Source organism: Phragmites australis, chromosome 14 (assembly GCF_958298935.1).
Source record: "Phragmites australis chromosome 14, lpPhrAust1.1, whole genome shotgun sequence".
NCBI lineage: Eukaryota > Viridiplantae > Streptophyta > Magnoliopsida > Poales > Poaceae > Phragmites > Phragmites australis.
In genome coordinates this window covers 19,101,822-19,125,148 of record NC_084934.1, presented here as the reverse complement: position 1 = coordinate 19,125,148, position 23,327 = coordinate 19,101,822, and the positions used below count along the sequence as shown (strand labels likewise).

Below are 23,327 nucleotides of genomic sequence, written 5' to 3'. Positions count from 1 at the left end.
TCAAATCCTCATCGCCGAACCATCCAACGTGTACATCCTCACAAGACAAGCCGTTTTGTAATCTCTCTACAAAATTTAGTTTGGCGTGAATTGATGCCCATCACCGGACCATTGGGTGTGTGTATCTCATCAAACACGCCATTTTGTAACATTTCTGAAAAAAATAGTCTAGCATGCATAGTTTACTATTACGAGACCATCTGGTGTACACTTCAAATCTTGCTCCTACACTGAAATGCTACGGCATGTAGAAATCCTGAACTCTGGCTCCTAAAATGCTCCAGTATACATAGTGTCTTATCGGTAGATCATCCGGTGTGTACAAATTCTCTAGCATCGAATTATCCGGCGAGTAAATTTTTCCTAGACTCAGAAACAAAAACGTCAATTCGATTTTTCTCTGTAACTTAGGTTAGTCATGATCAAAATTACAATACATAGATATACTCATGTAATTCCAAATCATCAAACCAAATTAACAACTTTATTAATTAGTTATTATATATAAATCAAGGCATATTTTAATATATTTTCTCACATAAAAGCTGGTCATGTTTCGTGGTCATGTTTCGTGAACAAGATGTTCGAAATTGGTGGTCTGTTCCTGGATACGGCCTCACATTATACTAAATAACATGAATATCATTTTTCCATTCATTTTTTTTCATTATTCGAATGACTAGCAGTTATAATTTGAATTATCCAAGAAAATTCAATTAATTGAAATAAATTAAAGAAATATAGAAAAAGTCCGAGAAATGTGCCACATTGGAACATGGAGTACCAGGTATTATATGAGGACTGCAGAAAAAGTTTGGAGGTCAAAAGTGAAAAAAAAATAGGGTTTGCCGAATGTCAAAAAATGACACTCGGTAAAGGAGCCTCTTTGCCGAGTGCCAGATGTTTGCCGAGTTCTTTCTCTCTGGCACTCGGTAAATAGCCTCTTTGCCGAGTGCCAGATGTTTGCCGAGTTCTTTCTCTCTGGCACTCGGCAAATAGCCTCTTTGCCGAGTGCCCGATAGCCTCTTTGCCGAGTGCTACATGTTTGCCGAGTTCTTTCTCTCTGGCACTCGGCAAATAGCCTCTTTGCCGAGTGTCCGATAAAAAGCACGCGGCAAAGTCTGGAACACTCGGCAAAGAAGCCGTCTCCGGTAGTGTGGATTGTTTTGTGCGAGATCGCTGCGATTCAAGTACCTCGTAGATAGTGCAAACCGTGATTGTAAGACACCAAATGCTTACTTGCATTGGCCCTATAAAAACTTTTGCTGACACCAAATGGTCATCACGAAGTATGGTTCAAAGTGTTCGATTACAGCGCATAATCGTCAGTCACGCATGACTCCAATTAAACAATCTTGGCATATATATATATATATATATATATGGTTTACAGAACAAACAGCAGATAAAAAAAGATTAACAGTACCACCGTACCAAAAGAAGTGAATGTAAACCAAAAGAGCACATGCATATTTTTCTCCTGAACCAAGAGAGCAAAATGGTAAGTGCAAACATGCGCACGTACGTGCATCTCATTTTCATCGAGCGCTTAGTTTACGGCGGAGCACTTGCGGCGGACCTCGCCCTCGTCGCCGGTTAGCACCTGCGCTTCGCCGAGGTGACGCATGGACTGCGCGAACTGGTGGACGAAGATCTGGGACCCCTGGTTGGCGAACGACCTGACGAAGTCCGCCGTCCGGGAGTCCCGGAGCAACTTCTGGTCCGTCGGGAGCAGCCCCTTACCGCGCATCAGGTTCTTGTAGTGCTGGTTGTCGAACGCCGTCGGCGTCTCGCCGTCGAGCTCGACGTACTCCGCGTCGCCGCCAGCGCTGCACTTGCGCTGCAGGAAGTCGCCGTACTGGCGGTCCAGCGAGCCGTCCCGCCTGCGGTCGCACAGGCCCGGCTTCACCGCGCCGCACGTGGCGCGGCCGATCGTGTGAGCCCCTGCAAGGCCGGCACACGGGTCGTAAGCATGTCAGGTCATGCCCATGTCCAAAACAGTAGACATGCTAAGAATCTTTGCTTGTGCGCACCGGAGAGGGCGACGAGGTCAACGATGTTGAGCCCGTTCGACTCGAAGAAGGCGATGAGGTCGGTGACGCTCTCGCGGCCCATAGGCACGTGCCGGTCGGCCTCCTCCTCGCGGGACTCCTTCCCGTCCTTGCGCCCGTACCTGAGCGACCAGTAGGGGACCCCGACCGTGGTGGCGGCGTCGCGGGCGGCGGCGGTGAGGATGTCGGCGCACGAGACGGTGTTCTTGCACTTGGCCTCCAGCTCCGTCTTGATTGCCTCGATCAGCTCGAACCCCCTCAACGTCTTGCTCGCGTCCGCATGCTTCTCGCTCCCCGGCGAGTCCACCAGCACGGACGCGTCGGTGCCCTGCAGCCAAAAAATCATTCACATATGCCAGGTGCTAATTTCGAGATGCCTGGCAACAGAGCTCCCCTACGCCGCCTTACGACCGTTGGACCTCTTTGTCTTCTCTCCATCCAACGCGCGAAACTTTGTCTCCAACCGGTTATTTCTACTATCATATGTTTCTCTTTCCTACTATTTGCCCCTGCACCATCCACCTACACCCATCTGATCCGACAGGATCCTAACTGTATGATCTGTCATCACTGTCCGCTGTCACGTTAACCAATCTATTTTCGAGTTCCCATATCATTAACCCTGCCCACCCACCTACCTCGTCAAAGGCCCACCGTCGGCCCGACTGTCACCAACCTTCCTCTAACCCCCCGAAATCACCGATAAACCCGAAACCTAACATCTCCCTTAAACTCGCCGGCGTTCACACTCAAGCACGCGATTTCAGGGCCTGGAGATTAGGGAGAAGCGTGTTCACATATAGGTCGAAATCAGTAAATAGACCTTGTACGTGGCAGTAATATGGGACTAATGATTACTGAGTTGCATGCGCCTCCTAGTTCACTAAAAGCTTAAATTTATGAGGGACAATGACTCTACGTAGTTTCATACCCTGACTGCGAAGTCGTGGAAGAAGAGGCGGATGAGGCTGGCGGCGAGGGTGCGGTCGGCGCCGACGGCCTTCCGGACGGCCCTCTGGACGATTGCCTCCATTTCCCAGCACGACTTACTGTAGTACCCGGAGTCGAGGCCGTCCACGGGCCGCTGGTAGGCCGGCATCAGGTTGGTTTCATGGCCGCCGCCGTAGCCATTGCCGTTCGCAGCTGCTGAGGCGACCAGGAGGAACGCCGGGAGCGCGAGGCATAAGTTGACAGCCGCCGGCGACCTCATCTCGCTCGTCGGAGAAAATGAGAGAAAAGATCGATTTCCTTCCGCGAGTGATGGATTGACCTCCGGTTGCGGTGCAGGTTATATAGCATCTCTTCGTCTTGTAGTACATGCAAGCACGTCCAAGAGGGGGAAGCTTGAGCTCGAATTCCTCTCGCGACGACGTGAGGAGCAACACATTTTGATATCCAGATAGATGGTTTGCACGTAGGGGAGGTGACTAGAGTAATCGAATTACTGTTGGCAACATTTGTTATTATCAAACTCTTGCAAGGTTATTATACAAGTCTTGAAAGAGAGAGAGAGAGAGAGAGAGAGAGAGAGAGAGAGAGAGAGAGAGAGAGAGAATTTTTATTCAGGGGTATTTTCTACAATATAGATGGTCAATCAAGTTGGCATGAATTTCAGGGGATCATGCGAGCATTATGAGAAAATTGGGTATCTACCACCCAGAGATCACCCAAATTTTCTCCTTATGCATTGCACATGGAGCTGCAGACTGTAGTATATCAGAAGTACTATTGCTTTCTTTTTTTAAAAAAAAGTCAGAAGTACTACATGGCCACAAAATAATTCAGGTAGATTTTGGTGCTGCCATCATCTAAAGAGAAATGGGAAGAGAAAGTATGCCGACATTTAGGTGTATTTGGATGAGCGGCCATTTCATTGGAATGTTTTGTATGTAGTTCAAATTTGAACTAGGTCCTGAAACCCCCAAAGATTTCTATAAATAAAATGGCAAGAATGCAGGAGAAAGCATCGCATATTTCATTAAGTTTACACTTGCAAACAACAGTTTTTAATAAACAAAATGAATTACCTATTTGAGCATTTGTATATCAGCACAACTCTTCAATGAGGTTAAATTTACAGGGTCCTCAAGCCTAGTGGCATTGTGGAAAGAACGCTCTCACCCATATGAACAAGCTGCAAAGAATACTACCAGCTAGCTATTCTAGAACTCTATTTTACCAATGAAATGATGCTTCATATTCATGTCCCCTAAAAAAAGATAGGGAGAATTTCTCAGGCAAGTTCTGGACTTCTATCAGACTAGCTCTCAACATCCTCAAGATTTGCTGCTAGCAAATCGTTCCATGTATCCGTTGGTCCTGGCAAACACCAATGCATGCAATCATCATGCTTTTTCCCGCCAGTTGTTGAAGGATGAGCATCAGCTCTGAATTCACTCATGCGAGTAATGTCCAAAACTCTGAAAGTAGACTGTCTAAGGGCCTTCATCAAGTGTTGATTTACCAAGCGTACTTCTACATTTGTGCCGTTATTGTCCAAAGAGAAAATTTCTTCCACCTGAACAAGTTTGACCTCAATATATATTAGCCCACTCAAAACACCAAACACCAAATAATCATCAATTTTTGGAAGTCGCTAAATTTGGAATTGACCCAAAAAAGAAGAAGATTGTGGCAGCAACACTGAAACAGTTAGCCACTCAATCACCTCAAGAAATCGAATGTGGGTTTAAACTCTTGATGGTGTAAATATATTCTGTTTAACTTCCGGTGTGATCTTGCACGAAGATAAATGATCACAGAGGGCAAGACATGAAGAGTTGGGTCATTCTCTTTTGGATGCCATGTGAATGTTGGTTATCTTTAGGTTCGAAGCTGTGCTTGAAGTGCTAGGTCAATATAAAACAGCACATAGAAAAAAAAAATGTTGCAATTGGCTGAAAAGGATTAGAACCCTTCAGCACAAGGTCCAAGTTCATGCAATCAGAATAATCAAATTATTTATTTATTTATGTTGGGATAGATAATTGCTGTCTCTCTGATTCAGATGTACAAGTCCTCGTTGCCGTACAAACATAGAGGGTGTAGTGGCGTACTAAAACAGCGGCAGAGGCTCATACACTTGTATTATTGAGATTAAATATAAGTTTAATAAGCCAACCTATTGATATGTACGCTTTTGGTAAACAAGATTGGTGGTATCATCTTTAATAAGCCTTTCTTTGGTCTCCATATTACAATTTTATCCTTCCCAATAACACTTGTCATAGCAAAAGGAATTATTTCAGCACAATGCACAAATCCATGTCAGGCTAATATGCACGATGTTAAAAGAAAAAGGGAAGAAACAGAAAGCAAGCAATAAAATTTGAAAAATTTGCTACTTAAGAAACTTAATGCACTTTAGTCTCAATACCTCTTCTGAGGATAAGGGCTGGTTACGTTGACAAGATCCACCTTCATTCCAGTCACCACCTTCAAAATGTCGAGGAGATTGAGTGCGGAAGAATTTCACCGCATTTGGTCTCATTGTTTTGTTCACAAATGTTATCTGATGAAAATTGTTTATTCAAAGCATGAGAAAGATAAGTTAAGATTCATAATGATAGACATAGGTAGGTCCGTGGGTGGTAATTTTCTCGTTTTCTTAGAGATACAAAGGTCATAGAGGCCAGTCATATCAAATACACATGGCGACGAATATTTTAAGAAAAGCTGGCCAAAATTAGTCAAGCTTAACTAGTTGAAGTAGAATATCAGTCTCATGGAAATGTATTGTTTCACAAAAATTACCAGTCCATTCCATAGTTAGATAACTTCAGGATTCAGTTACATATGAGGTTCAGGCATGGATAAAATACTTATTAAATATCAGCAAGGAACTCTAAACAGGAATTCTCAGAAACCTGAAGAAACGCAACTATATGCGTACCATGTGTTGAAGAGCCAAATCCAGTCCAGCAGGTGGAAGTAAAGGGGGTATAATTGGCTTCCCTTTCTCAAAGAACAGCATTGGCGACTGTATTGGATCAAACTTTGAAGGGGCCCACCACCTATGTATAAAGCTAAGTATTACATTTCGAGCAAGAGAAAACAAGGTTCAGAAAATCAGGAGGTAGCAGAGGTGATAAGTTGGTCCTCATTATGTCACAGTGTGTACGTCACCAAATTTATCTAGTACATACAGTATTGAAAAAGAAAGTTTGTTGAAGCAACCAGAAAATAACATGTCTACTTGCGACTAAATTCAAGATAACTGCAAAGCTCTCTGAATGATATAAGGTAAGTTTAATAGTCGACAGTACTACAATCTATTCTGTCACTAATAGGGTAAGCAAAATATTTCGGTAGCAGTAGCACCTACCAAATCATGCAAGCAGACTATCAATACTGTAATTGCTGTTTCATGTAATAACTTACCTTGACAATAGCAACATAAATTGTGAATGATATCTAGATGAGTGTAAAGTTAAGGGAAATAATGAAACTGCAATACTTAAATGGAAGAGCAACATAACTTGTTGAGCTGTTAACTGATTATGCTGGGAATTCAAAACATAGTATCCTGACAATTTGGCATCAAGTCATAAATTGTAGATTTAATGCTTATCTTGTTTATGACTAACAGTGTTCACGTACCAATGCCCAGTGTTGAAAATAAGAATATCATGGAAGCTAGATGCCTCTGCCCATGTTTGGTCAGTTACATCAACATCAACTCTGTAACCTTGTTTGTATCCAAGAGATTCTAGAGGGCCCCCATTTGGACTGGCTGACCACCTACGAAATGAGCGACATGGATTTGATCAGTGATGGCCAAATAGCTCAGCAACGGTATCATCGTGTATGAAAAAGTAATGAACCGCCCCCTAATGCATAGCAAAAAAAATATATCAAGGAATCGAATAAGGGAAATCTAGCAAAATAGTGAACTGATAAGAGAACAGTTTATTAACAGTAAACATTTTTTCTCTTAAAACAGGTAGCAAGAATGATCTACTAGAATTATTTCAATGCTCCCAAGTTACACCTAGAGTCCTAAACTGCAAGAAAGATGTCCCAAGTTGCAGAAACAAAGTTCTTGCAACACATAAGAATACAAGCAAGCCAGATGCTCAAACAACCATATTTTGGTAATAATCCAAATGACACTTCTTACCTACTATAGCGTACCAAGAGATTTGTCCTGTGGTATGCCACGGTGAGGTTATAGCGTAGGAAGGTGAAGCCACGGTCTGCCCCTGCTGGACGCCACTTGCGAACATCCCTGCTCACTCCCCTGAGCATGCAGACCAACGAGACAAACATATTGCGATTCAACGAATCACCCACAAATCCTGCAACAAGGCATTGAACAAACGTCACAACTCACCACAAGATGGCGAATTCAGGGACTGAATATATAACCCAGTATAAGCGGCGAGTTTGAATTACTGCCTCCAAATTCTAAAGTTTGCATCAACCTTGTTTCTCCCTATCCGCAATTTTAATCACAAGCATGTAACAAGAATGTTAACAATTGAACACGCATCCATATCACCAGATCACAGGATGACACTCAGCTTACACATCTCAAGTTCCATGCCTTTGACCATACAAGTCACCAATAATTCATATCAATAATTTAATCTGCCCTTATTTCAACCAAATTTCGGTCCCAGACTGGACCATCACATACTGCAAACAAAGCAAGGTACGCAACCACATTTCGAACCTGCTGATCTTTCAAGATCTAAGCACCAAGGACAGCGCATCGCCGCAACATGCTGCCCACATTTCGTCGAACACGCATAAGACCACACCCACAACACCTTGCCCACCACAAAGTCGCATCTGCATCTCAATTCTCAAGTACTAGTTTTCAGGAATAACGAAACGGGAACAGAAACGAACCAATGTTGGTGTCCCTGTGGCCCTCCAAGAACCGGAGCGGGTCGAGCCGGGGAAGTTCGCACCCGGAGGATGGCCTCCACCGCCAGCGGAGCAGGGCGCGGCCGTTGGCCTTGCCGTTGGCGACGCAGTTCCACCCCTTGAAGATCTCCCTGCAGGTGTGGTCGTAGCGGAGGGAGAGTCCCGCGGAGGCGTCCGGCAACCACTCGCCGGCGGAGTAGTCGCAGGCCTGGGAGGGCCTGCGGAGGGCCGGGAGGGCGCGGGGCGAGGAGGTCAGATGGAGGAGAAGTATCAGCGGCAGGAGGAGGAGGAGTGGGACGCCGCGCCGGCCCAGCCCCGCGGCCGGGCTCCTCGCCGGCGGCATTGGAGGCGGGCGTGGGTCGACGGCGAGGTGGGCGAGTAAGGCGAAGCAGATCGAGATTTGGCTGGGCTCGAACATCCAGAAAAGCCCAGTACTGGGCCTTAACAGGCCGAGTTCAAGCAGGCCGAGTCCAATTATGTAACATCTTTTTCCAAACATGGAGAACTTCGATTTTTTATTTATTATTTTTTAAAATTATAAAATTGCTAATATATATGCTTGCTTTGAAAAATTACAGATCTAGATTCATATCACACGTTGCATCCAACATGTGATATGTTTAAAAATAAAAAAAATTATGTTTCAATGCTCTCAAAATTCGAACTACTATCACAATAGTCATAAAAAATTATGTGATGCAGAGGATACTATCGTCTAGGTCTCTAAATTTTTTTTAACTTAAATAAGCGCAAAATGTGGATACGTATACAGAAGAAAGGCATGTGTTTTAGGGGGTGATCGGTTGTCCGTATGAATGGATCTTAGCTCGACGGATGTATATAATCTCAGAAAGAAACGTGTTTGGTTATCCGCATGTACTGTTCAAGTATGGCGATACGGGTCCATTTGTCAATGTCACAAAATCACCTTCGTATAAGCAACTAATCAAAATCTCAGCTCTTACATCTGCTCATACGATCTCAGATTCAGTCAACTAAATAAAAACTTAGCTTAGTCTGTTTGGATAGATACAACTAACTAAATATTCTTCTTTTCAACTAACATAACTCCGCTCAACCTGCGTATACAATTTATACGGGCAACTAATCACACTCTTAGCGTGTGGCTATATGCTTCTTGAATCATACATCATTGGTTCTTGCTTTCACTGGGCTTTCTCGCGGAGGGCCTGCAGAAGATGTTGATCGTGCTTGGGAGGCGTAAGGTGAAACCTAAACACCCGTGCTGTTTTTGAGCTCGTCAGTATTTTTGGTTGGTTGGTTACAGAAATTGATTTGTGAAACGGTTACACAATAGAAATTTCGCTCTATTTGGAGTCAGTCGGTGCAGTGGGAGTTGGAGGGATCATGTTAAGCCGAGCACCACCGCTTGTGTGCACAGGTAATTTGGACTGAGAATTCATAAAAGATGTAACAGGAACAGAGCAAGAACTTTTGCTTAGTTCCTTTGTGTTTCTGTATCTGTAGGGTGCCAGTTGTTTCCTGGAATTACCATAGTTGGATGGTTTCCTTTGCTAAGGAAAAAGGAAACGGGTAGGTCATTTGTTCAGTTACTGGAAGTGCAGTTCAGCCCTTTTCCCCTGGAATTAGGAATATCCTTGCTGATTATTGTAGAAGAAGGTTTTCAACTACACGGGAAATTGGAGAAGGCTTTGGGGCATTGTCGATCATATCAGGTCTAATCTAGCTAGGTATGTCAAGAGTTGGGGTTGTTTTTTAGTGCTTAGATCTAGTTTAACTAGGTAGTTTGTTCGCTGTGTTGTGTGATTTTTTCTTAGTTTTTCCTCAATTAACCGAGTAATTTAGCCCATCAAATTTTCTTCTTAATTAATACAATAGATATCTCTCCTGTTGGTTCATTTAAAAAAAGAAATTGGAGAAGACAAAGCTTATATGCAATGTAATGTGTGCTTTTAGTGCACTTGCAGCTTTTGCTTCGTGAATTCGTTTATATGACATACTACTAGGATGCCTTGTGTGTGATCATTAGACTGATGCACTGGAGTTCTATTAGATCATATTTGGCATAGCGTTAGCTATAAGATCTATGTGGAATTTAGAATTTGTAAGATAAAACAAAATAGTTTAAATATCTATTTTTAATTCAAAATAAAAATAAAATATCTGCTCATAACTCCAGGTTTAAGAATTTTTAAAGCTAGGGCTAAGAATTTTTAGAGCTATTCCATATAAACACTTACATCATCAGACAAAGCAGAATGACTTGTGTGTGGTCATAGGTCAGATATCATGAGTAGCGGAATGACTAATTCTGCATATGTCAAGGTATGCATTTTCCCTGTTTGGACGCAAAATGCAATTGTGCATAGTCGCGGGTGAGATGGATGTCTATGTTTTCTGAATTTAGAGATCAAGAAGGCCCTCAGGGTTGTGAGGATTGAAGTCACACACCGAGGAGATTCTCTTAGGTTCTTCCAGATTCAATCATCCTTTTGTAGTTCCTAATTGTGCTTGAACCTATTTCCCCACATTGTCATATGTATTCAATTTTTCTACTGCCTCTTGTATTGTACAGCATACACAAATTGTTTGCTAGATGGTTTATAAAAACTGATGATCATCAATCAAAACTAGCTTGCTTTTTCTTTTTCTGCAGGTTGCACTCTTGCATTTTAAATATCGTCACTATAACTGATTTATTTATATGTTAGCTCATATGGAGTTGTAAGTCCAGTACTACCTGTTCTATGCTCGCAGCCTTGCAGGTTATCGAAAACTTGAAATAACGCTGAAAAATGAAGTGTGAGCTTTATGGGCGAAAATGCTTCATGAAGGTTCATATGTGTTGATAAATAATCTTTTCATTTGCATTTTGCAAGATATCTGATAATGTTAATTTTTGTATCCACGCTCTAGGGCTGGTTTCCATACGACTGTGGACTTCTACTTGGTTTACTTTGCCTGAAGGACAGACAGATCTGAACTATGTGTTGTAATTATAGGGGGGAAATTGTATTCACCCGTGTAACCTTGTATATCTGTGATCATAATTTTATATCATCATTTTGTGCCCTACAAATATTATGTATTGGAGTCATGTATCTTTGTTTCTAGAAAATTAAAATGATTTATGGAGCAGCATTTGCAAACAATGAAAGGAGTGGGCACAAAAGCTTAATATTGGATGTATAATTTAAGAACCATTGTAACGCACATGGACCTTACTATTAAAAAATAAAGCAGCAGTAAAAGAGTTAGAGAGATTCTTATGTAAGGATGTAGAAAGATTATTTCTAGATTATTCACGATCTGGTCGCATGATTTGTGCTAAGTTAGAAGTTTACCTATAGAATTAGTTCTTTTTAGATGTTTACCTTAGCACGCTCGAATAGTTGTAAACATAAACATCGCGGGTGCCTTTAAAAGCTTTTCCAAACGAGGCCATTGCCAGTGTTAAAGGAAGCAATTCTGGGGGGCAGAGCACAAGAAGATGAATAAACACTGTACCGGGGCAACTAATAGTATCATGCATACATGGTCATTACACTAAGAGAATAAGCAATGCAAGCCATGGTATCAGGAGAGAGAATGTGCCACATAGGCTCAAGTCATAATTGAGTGCTAATGCTAAAATGTATGAGAGAGAGTTTCAAAGGGACCCAACATAATATTTCCATTTCAGCCCTTTTTAGTTTTTATCGGAGTCCTTATACTTTTTTCTAACATGTCACATAGTCCAAAACTTTACATAAAGAACCCAAGAAAAAACTAATGTATTTGTGTCCTTGCCCTACATGTCATACACATAACATCACCTGTTTTTTTTCTTTTTACTCGATACCACTGCCACCGCAGCAGTCCTCGCTGCGCCCAGACCAGCCTCCATTGCCGAACCAGACCACCATCGCCTTGCTCAAAACCAGATCATGCATCGTCACCTACATCCTTCCTCTTGCCGCCCTCGCCTAGACTCGACCCCCATCGTTGCATGCAACCATCCTTTCACCGCTCTTGTCTAGTCTTGGCCTTTGTCACCGTTGAGACCACTAACGGTCTGCTTAGCTCCAAATCTGGCGCTCTTTCTTTCGACTATCCTCTTACCGCCCTCACCCTTCCTGTTGGCGGCCTCACCCCAACTCACTATCACTGCTTTCTTCGGTGCGGAGCAAGTAAATGGATGCATCACCGTCCTCACCCCACCTGATGCCACCATCCTCACCCCATCTAGCGCTAATGTGCTCACCACATGCTTCTCACAGGCAAGCTTCGTGCAGGCGAAAAGGTGGGCCTTCCTCCCTCTCTCTCCACGGGACCACATTCTCTCTCCTGAAGCTACATATGCCTCCGCAGGTACCACTATCACTCTACAAGCCACTAACTTTTGCTCCTCTCTCCTTTACCGCAGCTCCGCTCTTACATGGCGAGGCGAGGCCAGGGGCAGATCCAAGAGGGGAGGCCAAGAGGGAGGTTGCACCTTACCTCGGTTACACCTTGGATACCCCTAGTCCCCTCACCTCTATTGATGCATGGTTGAAGATAAAGGTTGAAGAAACAAGTGAGAATGAAGAGCTCATTCGTGAATGAGTGGGTGACTATGACAACATTTAGTTTGTTACTAGAAAAAAATGCGTGGCGTTGCCACGCAATAGTGTTTGGCAAGCTGACCCTCATCTGTGCAAGCTCCGGCACTTTCTTGGCCAAGCACAGGGTTATGTTTTCTTGGCCAAGCACAGGGTTATTATTCACTTGCATATATGATGGGAATAGAAAAGTCAACAGGTATTCCATCAAGCTATTGTCATGCAGGGTTCTCTTTGTAAGCTGTCCTTAACCCCGGTATTACCTTGTTATTTGTTCAAATCTATAAGTTCGATGTAAAAAGTTCTATCGAGAAACAAGGTATAGCAGATAGAAAATAATTGCAGGGGTAAAAACTAAATAATTTCTGGTAGCACAATGAAAGCAAGCTATTTGACATAGCAGATGATAGGAGTGAAGCATAAGTAAAGTACATACATTACATGGCCCATGAAGCACATGAACACACGATAAATAGGCTGAGTACATGATACATAGATAGCTACAACGAGTACCTCCAACACAAAGAAGGTACATTGTTTCATGGTCTGTGAATTGTTTAACATTTTTCACAATGAAGATAAAGGTTATATATATATATATATATATATATATGTATATCAAGGTGGTCAATATAGATAAACGGAAGATGGTGTTCTGTACAACAAAATTAAAGCTTTGTTATCGTGCTGCGTATGATACATGTGACCAAAAGCGAAATGATTTATTGTAGCACCAAGTTTCAGTACTGTTTTTTTTCCTTCATATGAAGTAAGTATCGACCGGACCTACAGATTCATGAAAGTATAAGGAAGTGGTTGTGTAACCAATTGTAGTAGCAAGAAAGAATGTAGTTTGTTCTTTTGTGTAGTGACTGCTTACTATTTTGGTTTTTTAGGCTGGTAGCCTATTTTTTAATCTTCTTCGATGGTCCATCAGGGAGCCTAAGTTCCTCATCATCTTCATCCTAAGAAGAAGAAGTAGTAGTATGGACATATTAAAAACAAAATTAGAATTTATGCAATTAATGTTTGAACATAGATAGTACGTTTGACTCATTGATGGTACTCTCAAAATCTCGCTTAACTGGTAATGTGCTGGAATCTTGGAATCTATATATAACAAATATGGAACAGGTAAGACCATAGTAGTAAATATAATTAAAAGGGAAATTGCAACTAAGTGGGAAGTTAATGTACAGTGGTCCTCGTTGTTCAATCTCCATGCTTTGAATATCATCAGGACTCAGGATGTTTGAGCTTGATGGTAGCTATTAAAGTAGGAAAAAGAAACTATGTTAATGGTGCTAAGATGATATATGTATTCAAGTGATGAGCTTTTCTTATCTTAATACCTAGTCTTTGATGGGTTTAGAGACAATTGGAACCAAAGGAGGTAGGTTATCGTTTATTGGATAAGACTCAGCAGAAAGGGAAGACTGGTACTTTGTTGAAAAGCTGGTATGTATGTTTGCTTCCCAAAATTTTGTTTGGTTATAAGGATCTCATAAGTTGGGTCTTCACTTCTAATGCTTTTGTTAGGTAAAATTCTGACGATGCAAGTGATCTTGTGCCCGACCAGCGATAAAATTTTCGGAGGAATGTGGTATTTGTCGTCTGTAGTCAAAAGTTTTTGAGCAGGCTTTCCTACTAGCTGTGTTGCTTTTTCATTGAATAACATGAATTCCAATTCACATGTGTGGTCACCCCCGAAAATGGAGATCTTGTTCCTGTTGACATGGTAAATATGAAAGTTGAATACATTAGCAAGAATATAGTAAGCTCGGAAAATAATTGCATTAGAAACTGAAGCAATCTAATTCGACAAAAACTGTGCGATCATTACTGTTTGGGTATTCTGTGATGTTTTAAAAATTTGCAGGCTGGTGATAGGCATTCTTCTATGGCAAGAACATATTTTTATGGACCTAGAGCTAGCACCTTTCTTCAGAACAAATGCGTTCCAAACCTGACACTTTCTTTTGCATTTGAAGATGGCAATCAAACTGAGACTCAGAGGTAATTTTCTCCACACAAGGTCAAATGTTGCATTGTTCACTAAACAGATGTTATTGCATTTTAGTTATTTCTAATGCTTACTGAAACCTATGCACAAAAGGATTAATGCTCTGGCACAACAGTTCGTGGCTCATTAGTGATGAACTATATAGAGGTTATTACCAAGGGAATAATAAGAACAACATCTAATTAATGATTCACCTACGTGCAGCGTATGACTTCTCAAGTTCCGATCAGGCATAATACCCTGAACATAAACTGTATGTGTAATACTTTATAAAATAAACTCACAAATATATTTGTGCTAAATGAGTAGAGTATAATTTCCAAGGAAAAAAAGTTAAGAAATATACTTTGAAGTATCTAGAAACATAAACATCGTAGGCAAGTTCTACATATAGAACAACTGCAAAATGGCTCCACATGATATTCTCGAATGATGGATTTAAACTTTCAAACTAAGAATAATTCAGTTATGATGACTATGAACATGTAACAAGTGTGGATTTAAATCGATTTGATACTGATAACAATTTTATACTAAATAGGAACTTACTTGTAATCAATTTGTGTGCAGGTACATTTATCTTTAGAACATTGGTAAGTAGTGCCATTGAATATCGATTTAGCATTGCAGGCCCTACATGCAGTGTAACACCAGGTTTGATCTGGTGTAAATCTTGTGAATGTAATAGAGCATTCGTACCTAGCACCCTGTGGCGATAATTATGTATGAGATAAAAGAGTAGTAATGGAATTATATTTGGATATGAGATGTGTAAAGGATGAAATTTTTTACCACTGCTTCAAAAGGGTCTAAATGTTTCAATTGTAGTAGTGTTTTTTGCTCGACATGATTACCGGCATCGTCATCATTGTTCAAGTGAACCTTTTGCACAAGTTGGACTGTAAGAGGCAAACTGTTTTTTGAAATTAGTAATGTTAGTTCAAAAATACCATATGTTTATAGCTAAGATTATACTGAGTAAAGTGTATATAGCTAACATATTGTTCTGTGTTATTAAGTGAGAATCCATAAAACAAAGGCAATAATAAAGTGTGATGGAATACTGACAACAATTCTGTGATAGTGAGCATAATAATATAGAGAGCTTCCTTGATATAAATTGCACAAGTATAAATTGCATAAGTGTTAATCTCGTAAAGACATAAAATGGAAACATAAAAGGTACGAGGAAAATACTATGATCACATATGTCCATAAATTTGAATGGTCAGTAGTATAGAAAATATCTTAAAGAAATAAGAAGAAATTGTAAAACATAACATCTTGCAGGGAAAAAATGGAGTTGTATATGAATTTTATTGGACAATTGTAGTAAGTTGGTAGTACAGGAGCGGAAATGTAAAGTGTATTTCACAAAAAAAAATTGTTAGGAAATAAAAAATAGGAGCTAAAGAATATGTATTTATTACCTTCTATAAAAAGCTCTAATCTCAGTGATCTCATCTAGATTTTTTAACCAACGACAGGCTGAAGTGCTGCTTAGAAAAGGAGATCCACCACTGTATGACTTCACAGAAGTACCGACAAAGATAGCTATAATGTGATTTGTTTGGCCTATTTCATAAACTGAGTCTGCATTGAATTCCAGTGCTCTTGTACCCCAAAGCGAGAGGTCAATTTTGTTCCCACTGTTATAACGACAGAAAAATAAGAGTAGCAATTACTATATGTAGAAGTATGGTATATATAAATAAAAGAAAGCTATATACTTGAGATCTTGTAGGTTGATAATCCTCTTTGGCTGCAATTTTCCTTGGTTTGTTAACACTCTTGCAGCATTCGAAACCGAAGTGATCTGGCCTATAACATCTGGAGATGAGCAAGATTTATATTAGTGATGAGATTAAAAGATTTTTGTTGTAAGCGAATAACATATTTTTAATATGTGCATACCAAGAAATCTATCTGTTTTGTTTGTTGTTGATACAAATCTGGAAAAGCTGTAAGAGTGAAAGTATATTACGGAAAATCTGGAGGTTCATTCTGCACTTCAGCTATTTCAGTTCTCCTATTAAGTCTGATCATGTAAGGATTTTGAACAACTTTGTATCCGGGCTTTGTTCTTTCAACAGTTATCTTTCTCATGAAGACTATCTTTCCTTCTTTTAGTTGTGGCTCGAGCATTAATATTGCATCTGGAGGTATTTCTGCATACATGGAATCGCCCTGGAAGCATAGTTATATAATGTTTAGTCTTGTTATCTTGAATGTAACAAAGAGCTATGTGTAAAGAAACATTGTTGGTTATATATGGAAACACTCGATATTAGCACAATGTAACATTGGATGGAAACCATGAATATGCAGTAACAGTTGGACATTGTCATGATTAAACCAAGAATACAAGGATATAGATGTTCAACAATTCAAGGTAAAGGTAATGCATTAATATAGGAGCTACCCATCAATTTCCGACACCAACTCGAATCATGCATAACATACATAAAGCATATTTATCACATTATATCATACGAGATTCAACGTAATAGGTAGAGTATGCTTGTGAAGATCCAACATTCGAAGAGGAATACAAAGTTATTGGTAATCCATCAGAACAAACAGCTTCATGCAATTGTGGTTAATTTAAGGGGTAGGAATATTGTGCACCCATGCTCTGAAGCCTGTTGATATGATAAATATTAAGATACTAGTAGTACAGAGTGGTACTATTTAGGACAGTTGTCATACAAATTTTGTAATTTGCTCACTGAAGTAGGCAGCTCTAAGGAATGTTGTTTTATTTCAAAGTCTAATGATTTATACCAAAACAATTCACTGCTTCACGCCTAAAAAAAAAACCAGTTCAGAAAAGAATCTCAAGGGGATAGAGAAATTGGCTGGAAAGGGAGCACAATACAAGGAACAAAGGGCCATGAATATATTAGAAATATTAGTATGATATATATATAACTACATTATGATGGATGTTGTGTAAACTGTTATCATTTATAGTAATGTATATATTACTTACAGTACGTGGATTGCATAGGTATGAAGGTATTATTACCTTTTGATCTATGACAACAAGGTCAAGGTGCTTCACTGGATCATCATCATTTTTTCCTCGAAATTGCCATATTCTTGAAATTCTAACACAAAGTATATAGGTGAATCCTCCCGGTTGTATATGTGATAAAAGGCTGATATTCATGTGCATGTGAAAAAGAAATAGAATTATTTTAGACTAAATTTTGGAAACTAAGATTATGACATTATAAATCACTTGTTGAAACATGTGCTAAAACTAAAGTTAATGATAGGGCTGTCAAGCATGTCTCATATTCTGTAGTAGTGATGCAAAAAAAAAAAAAAACAACTACAGACTAATTTTTTCATACAATTTGAAGATTGGAACAAAATAATGCCATAACCAAACAATTTGAAAACTTAAGACATGTTAATAATGTTAATCAACATTAGTGCTAAGGTTGAGTTTGTCTTCTTAGTAACAAGTAATAAAGTATTTGAAAAAGTCTACATCTTGTCAGTTAAACTACATCGTTAATGTCAATTTGTAACGAACCCTGTGCTTTGTTGGTTAGCTTCAGATGTTTTATTTATTTTTTTCACTTAAGAAGAACATAGATAGATTGTGTGGGGATCAAGGAGAATATTACACATGATAGTTTTTAGTTTATTAGTGTATATGAAAATACTTGTTGGATGTAGACAAATATTAAACAAGGATGCCATTAATGAAAAGCATGTACATGAACAGGACATGTATATAAGACTAACCAATATAGTTTGCAGAGTGTAATCTATATATATTGGGGCATGCAATGGCATGCAGCAGTTTTATGCAGTGTATAGATGTATGTATTTTTGTAATGTGACTTTAATAAGTTTGTGATGGTGATATTGACCAAACGAACTTGATTTTCCTGCTGATATAGATTGGAATATTTGTGCGACATTTCTCGTATGTATTTTAAAATTTCTTTGTAGACTATATTTTGTGTTTGAGAGCCGCATGTTCCTTCCTCATTTTCTATTAGTATTTTAAGCCCGTCCTTACTCGTGACACGTGACACAGCAACATATAGTTGTCCATGAGTAAAGACTGGCTTCTTTAAATACACGCCTACAGTTGGCAATGTTTGGTCTTGACTTTTATTTATTATCATTGAATAACATAATTTATAGGAAATTGTCTACGATTCAAAATAAAGGGCCATCGAGAACCTCTTGTAGTTAAATTGATACGTGGAATATATATTTTATCTCCAATATTTATCCCAGTTATTATAATAGCTTCAATTACATTGTCTCCTAAGTTTGTTACAATCAGCCTTGTACCATTGCATAGACCAATACTTTGATTTAGATTTCTAAGTAGCATGATGGGTACTCCTACTTTCAATCGTATTTTATGTTGAGGAAAATTGTTTGCGTCTAATGTGTTTAAGTATTCGATTGGATATAAAATATCCACATCATTGCATGTGTCGAAGCATTTGGATTTGGAGTCTGCACTTAGATATTCTATTTCTTCACCTGGTACAAGTGTTAGAATGAAAGAGTTTATTTCGTGAACTATTTCATTGGTAGGTGTTAATATTGCTCTTTCTTTTAAATAATTCATGTCAAGGTAATTTTGAGTAAACTCAGGGTATATAGCATGTACTAAAGCTTCGATTTTTGGCCCTTTTGTATATAGTAAAAGTTCTTTCGGTATATCTATCACTATGGAATCTTTATTGTGTGTAGAGTTTGATGGTGTGATAGTTCCATTGCCTAAATTTAGGATCCATTCATTGAACAATTCGGTATCTCAATAGTTATTGCTTTCCGGTTTTATTTTTTTAATCTCATATTTTCCGTAAGATAAATTATTTGTACGTATTTCCAAAGATATGATTTAATTATAGAGGCATTTATTATCTGAGATCTTGATCCATTTTCGATAACTGGTAATATTTGTTTAGGATCTCCTCCAAGTACAATAACTTTTCCTTCAAATGGTAAGTTGTCTGCATCCTTATTTATTTGACTCATTATATCTCTCATGGATCTATCTAGGGCTTTGAAACATTGTTTATTTCTCATAAGAGCTTCATCCCATATTATTAGAGACGTTTCAATCAATAGCTCTGCTAACATTGTTCTACGTTTTATATTACATATGGAGGTTTCATCGATATCTATTGGTATCTTGAACCTTGAATGTGTTGTGCGTCCATTTGGAAGTAACAAAGATGCAACTCCTAATGATGCCACGGTTAGTACTATTTTTTTCTGTGATCTAAGGTATGAAACTATAGTGTTCCATAAGAAGGTTTTTCCGGTACCTCCATGTCCAGATATGAAATAAAAGTTATTTTTGTTGTTTAGTACACTGTCAATAATTTTATGAAAAGCTTCATTTTGCTCTTTATTTAATTTTCTGTATAATATATTAGCTTCTTGTTCTAAGTAATTAGTGGCATAGCTCATTTCTTCTTGTATTAAATGATTGTTAGAGTTTTGTTTAAATTGACTTGTTCTAGGAGGTAGATTAAACATACTTATGTTTACTTCATTTTTATACATTATTTCCTCTAGCTCTTGTAATAATATATCACATACCTCATTTTCTTGAATTGCGTATTGAATAGGATGGTATCTTAATTTTATTCTATGCTCGATATCATCAGTCATTTTTTGCCAATTTTTTTAAAGAAATTCCTTTCATCATTGATATTGCAATATAACAACATTATTGTAAATAGATGTCTTAGTTGTGTGGATATTGCCCAGGTTGCTGCCTCATTAAATGTTATATACCATTCATTATCATTATTTAATAATCCTCAACCTGCGCATGTTTCTTTGTACGTCTGATATATGGTTCCTTTATATGTTTTAATATCATCGTAGCTTGTAGCTCCTTTTACTATCATTAGTAACATGAGTAAATAAAAGCGTTCTCCTTCTGTTGGGTTTACATAATATAAGCGTCCTATTTTATAACCATGTAATCTTTTTATCCATTTTTTGTTTGATTCATCCCATCTCCGTTTTAATGAAAAATCGCAATATGTTAGTTCCCTAGCGTTTTCATTGTATTTATTTGTTGTGAACCATTCTGATACCATTGTTATTTTTGTATTTGGATTTTCCATAAGTTTTTGTAAATTTGCATTGTTTCTGAATATAATTGTGTTCCTAAAAGTTAGGTGTACCGGTAGTCTTTCTACTGCAAGTGCATGGTGATGTATTTCATAGCCAAAAAGTCTCCATAGAGCATCTTGTTCACAAATATATCTACAATCTAGATATTCCTTAATCTCATCTATTTTATTCGTTGTTTCATCGACATGTGCATCTTGGCTATTTTTTACGCGTTCAAATATTATTTTTGCTCTATCAGGACCTTTATTGACATATTTACATAAATATTTTAGGAGTTTACTCTTGCTGCAAAATTCTACGTTAATATGTTCTTGATATTTTTTTAGTAGCACCATATTATATGGGACAACCCATCTGTTATCTAGATTATGGTTGTCTCTACGTATATAATTACCTGTATCACGCCTACGGTATACCGTAAATCCATTATCAGTAAATGTAGTCTCGTCTTAGAACTCTTTTGGATAAATTTTAGAGCATTTTCCTTTCTTCATGCAAGAGCAATTTGGATTTTTATCACCACAAGGTCCATGCATCATATGTTCTGATATAAGTATATATCCAAGTGGATCAGTAGAAGGCGCTGGTATTTTAGCTGAAATGTATTTATCTATGATATCTATTGTTATCTTATTACCATTTTTATCTAACCAGACTAAAATATGAACATAGGGTAATCCTCTTTTTTGAAATTCAATAGAGTGTAGGATCGCGTGTATTTTACCAAATATAGATCCTGATCGTATATCATATATTAGTTCAAGTTTCATATGGAAAACTCGAACAATAATATCTGGCCTATCATTAGGTTGTTGTCCTGGTAATATTGACAAAATTATCTCAGGCCATTTAGGGTTGCATGTAAATGTAATGAAGAGATCAGGTGTTCCATATACTCGACAAATTGTTATTCCATCGTGATAGTTTTGTAGTATATATCGTCTACAACCAGTATGACTGGATGGAAGCAATACTCTTTTTCCTATTTGGTCACCTTCTGTTAGTCCTTTTTCTATTGCATCAGTGATACCTTGGACATATTCTATTCTAAATTTATCTTGATTGTTTGCAATATACAATAAACGATCTTCGTCTTCCATTGCTCGTGCATCTACTATTACCTGTTTTGATAGTTTACTGTAGCATAGATATGGATTTGGTTGATTATTTTTAAAGTGTATATGATATTTAAAAAATCCGTGCATTGTTACTTTTGTTCTTTTTGTTGTTGCTTTTTCATTTTTGTAATTATCGCTATATTGTATTCCAAGTTGATAACTTCTCTCTCCATATGGGAATAACAAAGGATATTATAGTGCCATATATGCTGGGTGAAATATTGAAATTTGTTGTAGTCCTTTACTATGCGTACTAACAATAATGTCTCTTTTATAATTTTCCAATGATACATCACCAACGATTAATATAGCTAGTTCTTCTCTATTTGACATTTCATATTGTATTGGATCACCTTTATTTGCTCCAAATATTTTAATACTAATATCAATTCCTTTGTGTTCTTCGAGTAGATCACGTGCATATCGAAATATCTTTACTGAAGTGTTCGATTTATCAAGCATTTCCTTTAGCCCTGCAACTATATTAGGATTAATATCTGTTTCTTCTGGTTCTTCTTTGTTTAAAGCATGTATTCTATTTTCAATCTCATTTTGAGTATCAAATATATATAATTCAGCAAATCTAGGTATTTTGTTTGGTTTTGGTAGAAGTGAGCCTATCCTATGATGTATTTGTCCATTGATTCGAAATACATAAGGCCCTTCTCCTTTATTTATTGTTTTGTCAATATTTCCACCCATAGATGTAAAGGCAAATAAACTATTATATTGTCTTATTTTTCTAATGAAATATTTACATCGACTATCTGCATCTTAATTAAGTAATCTAGATAGAAACTCTGGGGGTTCTTGAAATGGTGGTATACATATTTTTCCATTTTTACAACAATTATTGTAAGATATATTTTTTTTACGACCAGTAGTTTTTCTCTTTAGATGTTCTTCAAACCAAAATATTGATCCACAATATTTGCATGTGTAGTCTGGTGTTCCAAAGTATGATCTTTCGCTGTATGTTTCTTTCAAGTATTGTATGTGTTCTGGAGTAAAGTATATCATTATGTGTTGTGTTGACAAATAAGGATGTTGAACCTGAGTCATTTTCTGTTTTTTTTCTTAGTTATTTTATATCTTTTTGCCCTGTTTTCAACATGACTCATGTTTTCTTTAATAATGTTTTCCTTATCAGCACCTAAGATTTGTATAGCATTCCGTTTTTCCCTAATAGAATACTTTTGTCTATTTGTTTTTTCCATAATCTATATTTTAAATATTCGTTGTAGTAGATGAATTGTTAAAAGGAAAAAATAGTTAGTATTTACATAAATGGTTAGTTCAAAAAATAAACATAGGTGTTGTTACAAAGCGAATAAAAAATAATTACAACTATCGCGAGAAGTTTGAAAATTCGGATAAAAAATTCTGATATCTTTCCATATCAGTATGATTGTTAGTACAAATAAATTTCCTACTAAAATTAAGTGCTTCTAGGCCTACATTTATAATTGATTTACTTATTTTCTGGTATAATAGTGCTTTGTAGTAATTGTAGTCCAGTACATTGAATCTATATATTGTTTGGAGAACTTGTAGAGCTTCTAATGCT

At 38.1% G+C, this 23,327-nt stretch overlaps 2 protein-coding genes and 2 long non-coding RNA genes across 4 annotated transcripts; all 4 read right to left on the bottom strand.

Annotated features, from left to right (window-relative positions):
* Window positions 1-1,381: 1,381 nt before the first annotated feature.
* On the bottom strand, window positions 1,382-3,295 carry LOC133891434 (peroxidase 7-like). Its single transcript, XM_062332147.1, has 3 exons — window positions 2,983-3,295; window positions 2,034-2,379; window positions 1,382-1,944 (listed from the first exon to the last, which is right to left on the bottom strand). The coding sequence occupies exons 1-3, from the start codon at window positions 3,259-3,261 to the stop codon at window positions 1,550-1,552; spliced, it is 1,020 nt and encodes a 339-aa protein (XP_062188131.1). The 5' UTR covers window positions 3,262-3,295; the 3' UTR covers window positions 1,382-1,549.
* A 712-nt stretch (window positions 3,296-4,007) lies between these two features.
* On the bottom strand, window positions 4,008-8,321 carry LOC133889981 (protein trichome birefringence-like 13). Its single transcript, XM_062330409.1, has 6 exons — window positions 7,905-8,321; window positions 7,171-7,348; window positions 6,651-6,791; window positions 5,944-6,064; window positions 5,428-5,562; window positions 4,008-4,569 (listed from the first exon to the last, which is right to left on the bottom strand). Exons 1-6 carry the CDS (start codon window positions 8,263-8,265, stop codon window positions 4,312-4,314), a joined length of 1,194 nt encoding a protein of 397 aa, XP_062186393.1. The 5' UTR covers window positions 8,266-8,321; the 3' UTR covers window positions 4,008-4,311.
* A 5,153-nt stretch (window positions 8,322-13,474) lies between these two features.
* On the bottom strand, window positions 13,475-15,416 carry LOC133891375 (uncharacterized). The gene is made up of 4 exons (XR_009904194.1): window positions 15,057-15,416; window positions 13,837-14,211; window positions 13,682-13,752; window positions 13,475-13,594 (listed from the first exon to the last, which is right to left on the bottom strand). It is a non-coding gene; the product is annotated as an uncharacterized LOC133891375 (long non-coding RNA).
* Window positions 15,417-15,976: 560 nt separating this feature from the next.
* On the bottom strand, window positions 15,977-17,787 carry LOC133891484 (uncharacterized). The gene is made up of 4 exons (XR_009904229.1): window positions 17,536-17,787; window positions 16,422-16,694; window positions 16,238-16,337; window positions 15,977-16,156 (listed from the first exon to the last, which is right to left on the bottom strand). It is a non-coding gene; the product is annotated as an uncharacterized LOC133891484 (long non-coding RNA).
* Window positions 17,788-23,327: the final 5,540 nt, after the last annotated feature.

Excerpts from the sequence above, each read along its gene's own strand:
- LOC133891434 (XM_062332147.1), bottom strand. The coding sequence starts at position 3,261 with ATGAGGTCGCCGGCGGCTGTCAACTTATGCCTCGCGCTCCCGGCGTTC. Across the intron at positions 2,380-2,982 it reads TCCACGACTTCGCAGTCAGG|GGCACCGACGCGTCCGTGCT; the intron begins GTATGAAACTAC and ends TTTTGGCTGCAG. Across the intron at positions 1,945-2,033 it reads TGACCTCGTCGCCCTCTCCG|GGGCTCACACGATCGGCCGC; the intron begins GTGCGCACAAGC and ends CCGGCCTTGCAG.
- LOC133889981 (XM_062330409.1), bottom strand. The coding sequence starts at position 8,265 with ATGCCGCCGGCGAGGAGCCCGGCCGCGGGGCTGGGCCGGCGCGGCGTC. Across the intron at positions 6,065-6,650 it reads ATTTTCAACACTGGGCATTG|GTGGTGGGCCCCTTCAAAGT; the intron begins GTACGTGAACAC and ends CTTTATACATAG. Across the intron at positions 5,563-5,943 it reads ATTTGGCTCTTCAACACATG|ATAACATTTGTGAACAAAAC; the intron begins GTACGCATATAG and ends AATTTTCATCAG.